This window comes from Ascaphus truei, chromosome 3 (assembly GCF_040206685.1).
Source record: "Ascaphus truei isolate aAscTru1 chromosome 3, aAscTru1.hap1, whole genome shotgun sequence".
NCBI lineage: Eukaryota > Metazoa > Chordata > Amphibia > Anura > Ascaphidae > Ascaphus > Ascaphus truei.
This window is the reverse complement of record NC_134485.1, coordinates 369,581,103-369,594,365: the sequence shown is the minus strand read 5'-3', so window position 1 is coordinate 369,594,365 and position 13,263 is coordinate 369,581,103. Positions and strand designations below refer to the sequence as shown.

Here is a 13,263-nt window from a genome sequence, read left to right as displayed (position 1 = left end):
AGAGAGAGAGTGGGTCTGAGAGAGAGAGTCCGAGAAAGAGAGAGAGAGAGAGTCAGAGTCTGAGAGAGAGAGTGGGTCTGAGAGAGAGTGTGTCTGAGAGAGAGAGAGTGGGTCTGAGAGTCTGAGAGAGAGGGTGAGTCTGAGAGTCTGAGAGAGAGTGGATCTGAGAGTCAGAGAGAGAGAGTGGGTCTGAGAGAGAGAGTGAGTCTGAGAGAGAGTGAGTCTGAGAGAGAGAGTGAGTCTGAGAGAGAGACTCTGAGAGAGAGAGTGAGTCTGAGAGAGAGAGTGAGTCTGAGAGAGAGAGAGAGTGAGTCTGAGAGTCTGAGAGAGAGAGTCTGAGAGAGAGTGAGTCTGAGAGAGAGTGAGTCTGAGAGAGAGTGAGTCTGAGAGTCTGAGAGAGAGAGAGAGTCTGAGAGAGAGAGAGAGAGTCTGAGAGAGAGAGAGTCTGAGAGAGAGAGAGAGTCTGAGAGAGAGAGAGAGTCTGAGAGAGAGAGAGAGTCTGAGAGAGAGAGAGAGTCTGAGAGAGAGTCTGAGAGAGTGAGTCAGAGAGAGAGAGTCTGAGAGAGAGTGGGTCTGAGAGTCTGAGAGAGAGAGAGTGGGTCTGAGAGTCTGTGAGAGAGAGAGAGAGTCTGAGAGAGAGAGTGAGTCTTAGAGTCTGAGAGAGAGATTGAGTCTGAGAGAGAGTGGGTCTGAGAGTCTGAAAGAGAGAGAGTGGGTCTGAGAGTCTGTGAGAGAGAGAGTCTGAGAGAGAGAGTGAGTCTTAGAGTCTGAGAGAGAGAGTCTGAGAGAGAGTGGGTCTGAGAGAGAGTGGGTCTGAGAGTCAGAGAGAGAGTGAGTATGAGAGAGAGTGAGTCTGAGAGTCTGAGAGAGGGAGTGAGTCTGAGAGTGAGTCAGAGAGAGAGAGTGGGTCTGAGAGAGAGTGGGTCTGAGAGTCTGAGAGAGAGAGTGGGTCTGAGAGAGAGAGTGGGTCTGAGAGTCTGAGAGAGAGTGTGTCTGAGAGTCTGAAAGAGAGAGTGGGTTTGAGAGTCTGAGAGAGAGAGAGTGAGTCTGAGAGTCTGAAAGAGGGAGTCTGAGAGAGAGAGGGAGTCTGAGAGAGAGTGAGTCTGAGAGAGAGTGAGTGAGAATCTGAGAGAGAGAGAGTGAGTCTGAGAGAGTGAGTCTGAGAGAGAGAGTGAGTCTGAGAGAGAGAGTGGGTCTGAGAGTGAGAGAGAGAGTGGGTCTGAGAGTCAGAGAGAGAGTGAGTCAGAGAGAGTGAGTCAGAGAGAGTGAGTCAGAGAGAGAGAGAGTCTGAGCGAGAGTGAGTCTGAGAGTCTGAGAGAGAGAGAGAGAGTCTGAGAGAGAGAGTGGGTCTGAGAGTCTGAGAGAGAGTGAGTCAGAGAGAGAGAGAGTCTGAGAGAGTCTGAGAGAGAGAGTGGGTCTGAGAGTCTGAGAGAGAGAGAGAGTGGGTCTGAGAGTCTGTGAGAGAGAGAGAGTCTGAGAGAGAGTGGGTCTGAGAGTCAGAGAGAGAGAGAGAGTGGGTCTGAGAGAGAGAGTGGGTCTGAGAGTCTGAGAGAGAGTGTGTCTGAGAGTCTGAAAGAGAGAGTGGGTTTGAGAGTCTGAGAGAGAGAGAGTGAGTCTGAGAGTCTGAAAGAGGGAGTCTGAGAGAGAGAGGGAGTCTGAGAGAGAGTGAGTCTGAGAGTCTGAGAGAGAGAGAATCTGAGAGAGAGAGAGTGGGTCTGAGAGTCTGAGAGAGAGAGAGAGTGGGTCTGAGAGTCTGAGAGAGAGTGTGTCTGAGAGTCTGAAAGAGAGAGTGGGTTTGAGAGTCTGAGAGAGAGAGAGTGAGTCTGAGAGTCTGAAAGAGGGAGTCTGAGAGAGAGAGGGAGTCTGAGAGAGAGTGAGTCTGAGAGAGAGTGAGTGAGAATCTGAGAGAGAGAGTGAGTCTGAGAGAGTGAGTCTGAGAGAGAGAGTGAGTCTGAGAGAGAGAGTGGGTCTGAGAGTGAGAGAGAGAGTGGGTCTGAGAGTCAGAGAGAGAGTGAGTCAGAGAGAGTGAGTCAGAGAGAGTGAGTCAGAGAGAGTGAGTCAGAGAGAGAGAGAGTCTGAGCGAGAGTGAGTCTGAGAGTCTGAGAGAGAGAGAGAGAGTCTGAGAGAGAGAGTGGGTCTGAGAGTCTGAGAGAGAGTGAGTCAGAGAGAGAGAGTCTGAGAGAGTCTGAGAGAGAGAGTGGGTCTGAGAGTCTGAGAGAGAGAGAGTGGGTCTGAGAGTCTGTGAGAGAGAGAGAGTCTGAGAGAGAGTGGGTCTGAGAGTCAGAGAGAGAGAGTGGGTCTGAGAGAGAGAGAGTGGGCCTGAGAGTCTGAGAGAGAGAGAGTGGGTCTGAGAGAGAGAGTGGGTCTGAGAGTCTGAGAGAGAGTGAGTCTGAAAGAGAGTGGGTCTGAGAGTCAGAGAGAGAGAGAGTGGGTCTGAGAGAGAGAGAGTGGGCCTGAGAGTCTGAGAGAGAGAGAGTGGGTCTGAGAGAGAGAGTGGGTCTGAGTCTGAGAGAGAGAGAGAGAGAGTGGGTCTGAGAGTCAGAGAGTGGGTCTGAGAGTCTGAGAGAGAGTGGGTCTGAGAGTCTGAGAGAGAGAGAGTGGGTCTGAGAGTGAGAGAGAGAGTGGGCCTGAGAGTCTGAGAGAGAGAGAGTGGGTCTGAGAGAGAGAGTGGGTCTGAGTCTGAGAGAGAGAGAGAGAGAGAGAGAGTGGGTCTGAGAGTCAGAGAGTGGGTCTGAGAGTCTGAGAGAGAGTGGGTCTGAGAGTCTGAGAGAGAGAGAGTGGGTCTGAGAGTCTGAGAGAGAGAGTGGGTCTGAGAGTCTGAGAGAGAGAGTGGGTCTGAGAGTCTGAGAGAGAGTGGGTCTGAGAGTCTGAGAGAGAGTGGGTCTGAGAGTCTGAGAGAGAGTGGGTCTGAGAGTCTGAGAGAGAGAGTGTGAGAGAGTGGGTCTGAGAGTCTGAGAGAGAGTGGGTCTGAGAGTCTGAGAGATAGAGTGGGTCTGAGAGTCTGATTTCCCTCCCCCCTGCCCGATTTCTGTGTGCGTGTGTGCGTGCGCACAGACACCAACCCACAGTCAGTCATAGTCACCCACCACCCAAGAGTCAGTCAGTCACCCAAAGCGAAGCAGTTCCAGCCATCACATTAGTGGTGAGTTCATTAAATGTTTGACCAAATATAGCAGGCTAATTTTTAAGTTGATAATTTTGTATGGCCCTCGAATGATTTTATAAATATCAAAATGGCCCTTGGCAGAAAAAAGGTTCCCCACCCCTGCTGTAGACAATGATGGGATCCATGGATCCGTTGATGTAAACCGCGAAGCCTCTGCCTCTATGTTGAGTGGTATCCCGTCTGGACTGTGCCACTGTTGATGAGAGTCTATTTGTGAAGGGTAATCTGGTCCCAAACCACCTATGAACAGGATGCAGCCGCTTCTGTCTGTATCCCTCACTCTGAAGATACAGGGGCAGTGTCCCTATACTATGGGCCTGTACCTGCAGCAACCACAAACTGAGGGGAGTCGGGGCCTAACTGGGGCCTAATGGGGGTCTCTGGCCTAGTGCAAGTGCCACAGACACCTGCACACACAACCTTCCCCTTCTTTGTCCCAGCTCCGACTGACTCGTTGTCCCAGCGCGCAAAATGTATCACTTTTCTCCTGCGGAGAAAGGCTGGTGTCCTATTGGCTGTGGTGAGTCTCCTGACAACAGCCCCTGGGGCTGCTGGGTGTTGTAGTCCCTGCCCAGCACCATCCCCTCCTATGGCTGTCACTCGCCTTCTGTCTGTGCATGCGCAAACCTTGCGCATGCGCGATCACGTGCAAAATGGCGGCACCCTGTGGAGGAATCTGTCGGGAATCTCCGGTGACTCAGTCGCCCTCCCGCACACAGCGTCACCTCCCGCGCTTCCCTGCAGTCACCGGATGCAACCACTACTCTCCCCCACGTTCCACCCAGCCTCCACTGACAGACACAGCTGCAGCAAGAGATAGGGGGCAAATGGGACCAGGGGGGACCCAGGCTCTATAGCATTTATCTGATCTGCACAAAATGTGTTTTTTCTTATGTATCTATGGCTGGTCTAGCTATACTGCTGCCCCCGTCACATAAGTCCTGGTAGCTGCAGGCTGTGTCAGGCCCCCATCTTGGGTTTACCCCTCCTCATGCAGCTTCCTTGAGTGGCAGGAGTGTAGGTGGGACTTGGCCTGTGATTACCCAATCCTGGATGCAGACCTGGTGCCCTCCCCTTCTGCACAAGGAAGAGGCAGCTCTAAATTGTAGTCAGTCTGAGTCTCTGCCTCTTTGGATTGAGACGTTACTTTCATCCCTCAGGGGGCTGATGCTAAACACTAGGCAGCTTGAGAGGCCTCAAGTCTGATAGTGGGCCTAGGTACCATCTAGAGGTCTGGAACCTGATACAGAAGAATGTATCCATTGTATTACCATCTACAGTGGATATGTATAAAGAAGTCCTTATTTTATATACCTCCTGCCTAAGTCTACAGTCTATTGGGGGGGAGAGTATTACAGATTGGTTCCACTGCGGGGACTGTCTCCAGCTAAGCTGTAGCCTGTGGTGGATGGAGGCGTTAGCACCGGAGACGAAGGAAGGAAGCCTAAGATATCCAAAAGGCTGTTCTGTTATCCCCACACCATCGCGGACCCTCATATCTCCTGCAGCCTACAGGTACAATCCACCAACCCACACCTGGTAGCCTGCCAATCTCCTAGGGGGGGGGAGGAAGAAGTGTTACAATTGGAGGCGCTGCTGAGATGCAGCAACAGGGCAGGTTTTTAGTGCAGTACTGCAGTAAGGAAGGGGGGAATCTTCTCTGGGGGTGAAGCGAGCCCCATTGCTACATGCCCAAGCTGCAGGGCCTACTCTATGCGGCCTGCCAGTCCAGTGCCTGCCAACGCTATTCCGCCAGTAGATCGGGCAGTCACACCAACAAGTGCGGCCCTTACGACCTTCCCATCCACGGACGCCCCAGAAGGTCCGTGTACCCCCTTCCATGCTCTGGGGGCCGTGAGTGGTCCGGTGAATGCGCTAATGCCCGTTGCAGTGTCTAAAGTCGTTCCAGGACCGGAACCCTTTTTGATGGAACCGCAGGGTGAGGAGTCTGTCCTAAAAGAGTCCGGCACATGTCCCCAGGTAGCGCGGGAGCAGGCCTGCTACCTGCTAATTGCTACCATAGACGGTGAAGTGCGGCCGTGCCTGCATTCAGAGGAAGTACCCCTGCTACAAGCTAAAGATGCAGTCTGCAGCAGAGTCCATCTAAACACCTCCGACAGAACCGCGATCCAGCCTACCTGTGGAGAGAACATCCCTTACCTGCGGCTTGCGGAGGAGTCCGGATCCTGAGAAGTCCCCTTGGCAGGCCCTGGTGCATCTGGAGCCCCGGAGGAGTCCCACGCCAGCGGAGGACTCCCACGAGAAGGACGTGGCTGCGGTAACTCCAGAGGATCCTGTTACCATCTTCGACCTTCGCAGCGGTGAGGCCCCATCTACTTACTTCCTCCAGGCTCCTGTTGCGGCCTTCACTGACGAGGTGCCGGGGGGTGCCTTGTTCGGCGCGAGGAGCGGTGACGCACTTTCGGTGGTGCCGGATGTGACCACTCCCGACGCGGGACCGTCTCCATCACGGGATCTCGCGAGATCTGATTTGGGTCCTGATGACATCAATCCAGTGACTGAGATGACTGATGGGGGCTGTGCGGAAGCCGTTTCGATCGTGAGTACCTCCTCATCCCCTGCCGACACCAAGTGATACTTGGCCTGACCCAGAGGAAGGGCCACTCCTCCTGTAACCACACCAATGGGCTGGGTTAGGCCCAAGAATGAAGGATTTGCCCAGGACAGTGCTAGGCCCAAAATCCCTGTGTCTGCTTCCAGTGCCTCTACCAAGGCCTCCTCTGTTCATATTCTGGACCCAGGGTCATGTCTAGATTATGAATGAACCCAGATAGCTTCAACTCAGCCCCCTTTCCAAAGCACACCAAGTCTGTTATATTTTCTTCACTTTATTAGGAAAGGAGCAGTATATACAGGCTCTTGTGGATGTAATGGTGTTGTGAGAGTGCTTCTCTATAGGTGAAATTAAGAGCACGTGAAAAGAATTGGTCTTGCCATGGGGGTGTAACAAAGATGGGTGCTGTACTCACAGTGTCCAAAGTGGAAAAGGAAGTGAGGGGGAATGTGGGTAAAGGGAATAGTCTTGGGACAGACTATCTGGAAACAAACAGGGGGGAGTGCAGAATACCCCATTCTGAGAAGAATCTCAGAGGTTGCTGTTGCAACTCACTGGCTACCTGCTCACAGGCAGAAAGGGCAACATATTGATACATCACACAGGCATGGTGTGTGTGGAACAAATGCATGCAGCTGAACTTAAGGAGCTGACAAGCAGAAGGGGGATAAAACAAAAATGTGATTCTTGTTCCATGACACTCCCCGTCTGGTATCTGGAGATATCACTATATAACTGGAATATGTGGAACATATGTGCAATGCATGACTAAGATAACATCGTATTCACAAAACAATGCGAAAGTCCGTGTCCACACAAGGATGTGATATCGGCCGGTATCGCTGGCTTCAAAGTCCCTTGGCAAAGGTTCTTTGGCAAAGGATGCCAAGCGGATGCACCGGTCCAAGTTAGCTGGGTGCACCACAATGTCTTTTGCAAAAGTCTCTGGTCCTGTTTCTTCTTAGATTTGTGAGAGAACAGTCCTTTTATCTCTGTAGTTTTCTCTACAGAGGACATCACCTTGTGGATGTGCCAGTCATGATAGTCTGTCACTCCATCACCCGGTGAGAAACTGATCGGGAGTAGTTTGGGTCGTGGGGGACACATCCGTCCTGTGGACCGAGATGGGTGTTCGAGTGTTACCGTATCTCGAAACCGGTCTCTCATTCCTCAGGTCGCTTGCACTGTGTGTGGTCTGCGCACCCAAGATGAAACTGGGATCGTTCCTTGTCCTTGCTGCTTCGCGGATGAAGCTCAAGAAGAATGAGAAGGGAGGGAAGGTGACTTGCTTCTCCCTTTTGTATTTGGAGCCCTGTGAAATCCATCTTTCTTGGAGGTTGTAGGGTAGCTTCTCCAAGATGGGTCTCACTCCGCGAGCTGAGTCTAGGACGTTGAGACCTGTTAAGGAATGGTCTTTTCTTGCAAACTCCAGCTCTTGCAGCAGGTCCCCGAGCTCTCCTAACTTCGAGTAGTCTTTAGCTGTGATCCTGGGAAAGCTGTCGACTCTCTTGAAGAGCGAATCTACGACTGCTTCAGGGCTACCGTAGCACTCTTCTAGCCTTTCCCATACTAGGTTAAGAACTACTTGGGGGTGGTTCGCGTTTGCCGTCCCGAGTCTCTTCGCGAGCTCCTTGGATTCTTTTCCCAGCCATTTGGATAGCAGGTTGAGCTCTTCCCTTGCTGAGAAGTCCAGGCTGTTGATTGCGTCCTTGAACATAAACTTCCACATTCGGTAGTTCTCAGGACGGTCGTCAAAGTTGGTAAGTCCTGTTTGCGCCATGTCACGCCGGATCATGTACTTGGCCATGTCTGTCAGGCTTGAGGCATCTGCGTGTTGGTCGCATTCTGAGTTAGTTACCGGGAGGGTCCTTGCGGTCGCCTCTTCCTTGGCGTGGACGCCAACAGAAATCATGGGGCCCAGGACAAATGAAAGGAGCAGCCCCCCCCCCATAGCGCACCTACCACGGAAAAAACATTTAACGCGCAACTTTTACTTAACTGTTTTTTTGTTATTGTTAATACTGAAAAAAACATTACAATGCAATCTGTTTTATTTTAATACAGTATTTTCAACAAAAGACAAAGATACCCAATGCTACATCCTATGTGACAAAAGGCCTGGGGGGGGTTCAGTATGGGCCTGGGGTGTTCCCTACCTGTCTTTCTGGGTTAGGGGAGATTCCGATATCTCTTGTGTGAAGCTTGAGAGTCAGATCCGGAAGAAAGCAGTATAGGTGATTTCGGTGTAGGTATAGGGCAGTTAAAATAAGAGAGAGAGAGTGGGTGATAGAGAGAGACAGAGAGAGAAAGTGGGTGTGGGGTGGGTGGGTGTTTGGGTGACTGTCTCTCTTTGACTGACTATACTGACTGACACTTGGGTGGGTGACTGACACTTGGGTGAGTGACTGACAATTGGGTGGGTGAGTGACTGACACTTGGGTGGGTGACTGTATTCATTCACCGACTCACACACTCTCACACACACACTCTCACACACACTCTCACACACACTCTCTCACACACACACTCACACACACACTCTCACACACTCACACACACACTCAGACACACACACTCAGACACTCTCTCAAACACTCTCACATACACTCTCACATACACACGGGAAATCGGAGCGGGGGGGAAATCAGAGCAGGGAGGAATCGGAGCGGGGGAGAAATCGGAGCAGGGGGGGAAATCGGAGCGGGGGGAAATTGGAGCAGGGGGGAAATCGGAGCAGGGGGGTAAGGGGGACGCAAGGGTGGCATGGAGCAGTACTTACCACTTGCTCCATGTAGGAAGAGGCGGGCCTCGCTTTGCCAGCTTGTATAGAGCTTGGGGCGGGCCAAAAAAAAATCCTGGCAGTGTGCCAGCACGGGCAGCCAATCAGGAGAGGGAGGAGGGCCAGCACGAGACAGCCAATCAGGTGAGGTGGGAGGTTTTTTTTCTTTTCTTTGCAGCAGTTCGGGAGCACGCTAAATCCTTTCACTCCCTATGTGACCGGGTGACGGGATTTATCGAGGGGCACGGCTGCGCAGGAGGCCCGGGCGGCCAGGCCCCCTGACTCACGGGGCCCGGGACGCTAGTAACTGCTGTCTCACCCTTTTGGCGGTCCTGACCATACCCCCAATAGATTTAATAAACCCGCCAGTGCTTTGTTCAGCTTCCTCCTGCAACACTCTAATGACTAAACTTTTCTGAACCAACCAAAACTAACCGCGGCACCACTTCTGACCACATTAAAATTGCCTTCGGGAAAGCAACTGCAACTTGTGACAAATCCTGTTTCATTATATGATTTAATTCCAGAGTTTGCACATTACCAATGTCGTTATGATATGAATTAATCCCAAAGTTTCCACAACACCAACCAGCATGTATACATGTAACATCTGGCAACCCAAACCTATTCTTGTTCAGCACAACACTGGCAAAGTTAGCTTCTACTTAAGTCTTTCTGTCCCAATCGCTGCACTGCACATTTCCCGTCTGCCCACCTAGATTGGTATAATATGAACTCTGTCTTGCTCACATATTTATTTATAAAATGTTTGACCAGGAAGTAATACATTGAGAGTTTCCTCTCGTTTTCAAGTAATCATCCAATTTGCAAAGGAATTACCTACTGAATTATCCAAGTCACCTTCCTCACACCTGAAAAACATAAATGTGATTATTCCAGCACTAAAACAGTTCTTATATACTGTACCGTCTGAAGTGCCGGCGCCCAGTTCTTTTAGTGATTGCATCATTTAAACCCAGGCATGCTGCTCCTATGTAAAATGAATGTGAACAAAAAAGTAATTATCAGCAATAACAAAACTTAAAAAAAAAAAAAAAATTGAAAACATACAGTAAATGAATTAAACTTGGTTAGCACGGACTTATCTTCATGCACAAATAGTGGGCCCTGAACATCAGAACTGCACCTTAAAATTTATTTCATATTATGTACTGGACAACACGGACTTCCTGGCAAACGACCTAGATGCAAACCCGCCCCTGTCCCTGACATCCATTTTCATTTGTTACCTCCACATCAGCAATGATTTAACTCGCTGAAACTAGTTCACAAAATTAAATATGAAGCATATGAGACTCCCTTGTAATGCTTTCTGGGGGTGGTCTTTTAAACAGCTGTTCCACGCAACCTGGGGGACCTCTGCAACCCTCCCTGTCTGTGGTACTACTTACAGAATGCTTCCCACTGAAAACAAGAATGTATCTGCTATTAGGTTAGAAACGCCTGGAATATGCTCAGCTCTGCGCCATATATTCAGTTCCAGACACCTGAGTACCATGTCTCAATAATCTCACCACTGGGGATGAATAAGCAGTTAAGGTTATTTATTGCTAATACTATCCGCAAGTTATCACAGTTAAATAGCACCTTTTCTCCCGAAATTGCAAACCCCATAAAACCAATGAGATCAATATGGGGAATAATTCCAACAGTATTACATTTTTTGTGAGATCCAAATCTGACCATACTGCCGGGCATGACTGTTCTAGTACCGTATACACCGTCACCTGCTAAACCTGCCGGGTCTGTAAACAGCATCAATTCTGCATTGTCTATGCACTTTCTTGCCAGCAGGCATTTTCTAACAGGTATTCCATATCTGAAGGCCATCTTTCATTTCTGCAGACACTCTAACGTGCCAGTTTAGGTTCTTGATGCTGATCTAGAAAATACCCTGGCCATTGCCATAATTCAGGAAGCAAAAGCTAAATGTCCCCACATTGACTGCAGCTGCTTCAACCTAACCTTTCCTCCCTTTGTTTCAGACACCAGTTAGCTTAACCTCAGCAACTTATCATCTGGCAGACGGAATTCCATTAACCTAGTATCTATTCTATCCCAATAAAGCAAAGATTGTGAGTAGGGTCTACTGCCAGGCGCACCCCCAGATCATTTAGCAGTCCACTGGAATGTTAATAAAAGCCTTTTGCACACCTCAGTCTATTTGGCACCTAAAAATAAAAGGCATCTAAGTAGTGAATTGTGAACTTTCTCCCCAACTCCCTTTTTAATCCCCAATGAACAAAAGAAGCAAACACATAAAAATAGTAACGTGATAATAAACACCCCATTGGCACGCACTTATCAATATAATAACATCCTTCAAACTGAAAACGTAACATATAAAACATTTCTGGATGAATGGGTAATAAACAAAATGCCAACCTGATGATCACTTTATCCCATAGTTCCCCATGCTCATATTGCCTTATCAGCTCAAGAGCTTGATCAAGCTATGCATAGAAAACTAAAAATGTTTCCTAACTATGCTACTGTTTTAACGAATCTCTCAACTGCTGTCAGATGATGTATTAATCTAAAGTAACTTCTTTTTTGCGGCTGCAGCATCATGCGAGTTCCGTTCTTCTTTTATCCCCCGGCAGGGCAGGGAAAAATAGTCTGAAGATTTAGTACTCACCGGGAAGGTAGCAGCAGAAGTCACACCCATCCGGCCGGACGGTTTTGCAGCCTTCCCTTCTCCCGGTGATGGAGCAGCAACAAGGGCACAGGGGCTGGCATCCCGAGTAGTGCCGGCCGGCACTCCCGGACGAACTTCTCCCAGCAACCCCAGCACATCATAGTGGCATTCCGCCTCTCTTACATATGCGACAGCGCGGGCAGGGCCTCGCGCATCGCTTGGCGGTGGAGTGGTAAATGACGTCACATCACGGACATCAGGATTGGTGCCAGCCTCAGGAACAGGCACCAGTAGGATAAGCGCCAACTCGGGCGCGTTCGAAGCCCCGACCGGTACTGTACCTCAGGGGTTGTAGCACCCGCGCTGGCAGCATGGATCTGTCGGAAGGCACCAGCAATGATTACTGGAACCGGCAGCTCCGCAGCATACTCGGGTACGGTGGAGATAATGGCAGGGACCTCAGTGATGTCATCAGCCTCATCTCTCAGATTTCTCCATCCTGGAGCAGCTTACCGGAGCGCAGTAGGACGCACCTCGCAGTGTGAAGGTTGTGCATCTCCGCGGGGCTCAGCCGGTTGGCTACTTGGTAAGTGGCACACTGAACACAGTTCTGGGGCGGGGTGATATCGCCATGGTTTGGGAAAGCACTCACCCAAACCTCTCTGTATATGCTGGCAGACTTTTCAGCACACTGGCCCAAAGTTCACACTAGGCCACATTCTCTCATAGTGGAGCAAGTAAGGCAGCTTGGCAGACACAACCACCAGTGTTTGAAGTGGAAGTGCATCTGGTTCCTCACTTCCTGTGTGCTCCTGCAGGGCACACCCAGCTCCTCCCCCTGGTAAATAGTATAGTCCAATCCAGAGCAAGCAAAGGGGGAGGGTTTCAATTGTTCCCGCTGTTTTCTGCAAACTGTAGAACAGCAAAAGCTTGCAAGTGGATGCAAGTTTTGCAGAAGAGCACATGGCTTCCCTGGTAAGGCGGGAAGCGCCATTTTGCGGTAGAATAAAAGTCCATGCGGCCCCCAGTGATCTGGAGCCGCCATTTTAACGCACAAAGTCCATCACCACGCGTCTCCTTGAGAGCAAAACCGCCATCTTGTGAGGACTTGTGAGACAGGTGTGACCCACTTTTCTTCCATAAGGGGCCACGCAAAGTAAAGAACAACTTCCTTTTGCAGAGTACCACGCGCCCTGGGGTAGCTTCAGGGAACGCCTTCCGAACCATTGCCGCAATAGTCCTGTTATTGCCTGGGTGCACAGGGGTCTCCGATCTCACCTAAGAGGCCCTGTCCCCTCGCCGAAACTTCGTTGGGGAATACAGAAAGGTATCCACGCTCCCTGGTCCATAGCCCCCAGGGGGTTGCCTCAATTGCAGTGCTTCAGGGAACCGTTATTCCCCATCCTTTTCCGGGTTAACTGAGGATAGGCAGGGTATCCACTCTCCTTGGTACATGGCCACCAAGGAGTCGCCTCAAATCCATTTACGCCTAGAGTGGCGTGTATGTGGGTATCCACTCTCCCTGGCACATAGCCACCAAGGAGTCGCCCCATATAGAAAATGTCCTTTTCTGGGTGACCCCCTCAGGGAGTTTCAGGGAGAGATCCCCTCTCTGGAAAGTCTGCATGCTGCCACCACAGTCTCCTACACCGCTGCGTAGTTCACCGTCTCTGGAAACCTGTCCCGTTGATAAAACCTTTCCTGTCCTGGGGAGCAGTTCCATCTCAGCAGCGCCTCCAAATGTAACCCTTTTATCCCATCCCCCCCTGAGATGGGGGGGTACTCTCCTTCTCTGGTTACTTCAGGTATAATGGTGCTGCAACCTGCTGGTAACAGGAGGGCTGAGGGCTCCGCGGTGGTGTGGGGAGATCCAGGACAGGGGGCAGATTACCTTGTATCTCCAGATGGTGCAGTGCCTCCAGCCAGTGAGGATCCTCTGGGGTCTTCAGGGGATAGACCCTCACTGACACTCCTCATACAGAGAAAGAAAGCAACACAGCAATGTATTTTTCTTGGCAGCTTTATTGCAGATAGGTCACAGCATGTCACAGCAGTTTTGCATGATCAGTCCTTTCTCTACCTAG

The 13,263-nt window shown here is 50.6% G+C and overlaps 1 protein-coding gene across 5 annotated transcripts in view; it reads left to right on the top strand.

The window, feature by feature from the left end:
• Nucleotides 1–13,263, top strand: part of MTUS2 (microtubule associated scaffold protein 2) — a 666,577-nt gene that overhangs the window by 600,226 nt on the left and 53,088 nt on the right. The window contains exon 2 of one of the 5 annotated variants that reach the window (XM_075592176.1): nucleotides 11,145–11,765. The exons of the other annotated variants lie outside the window; for them this stretch is intronic. Coding sequence (XP_075448291.1) covers nucleotides 11,576–11,765 — 190 coding nt within the window. The 5' untranslated portion in view covers nucleotides 11,145–11,575. The remainder of the gene's footprint in view (nucleotides 1–11,144; nucleotides 11,766–13,263) is intronic. 5 annotated transcript variants of the gene reach the window in all.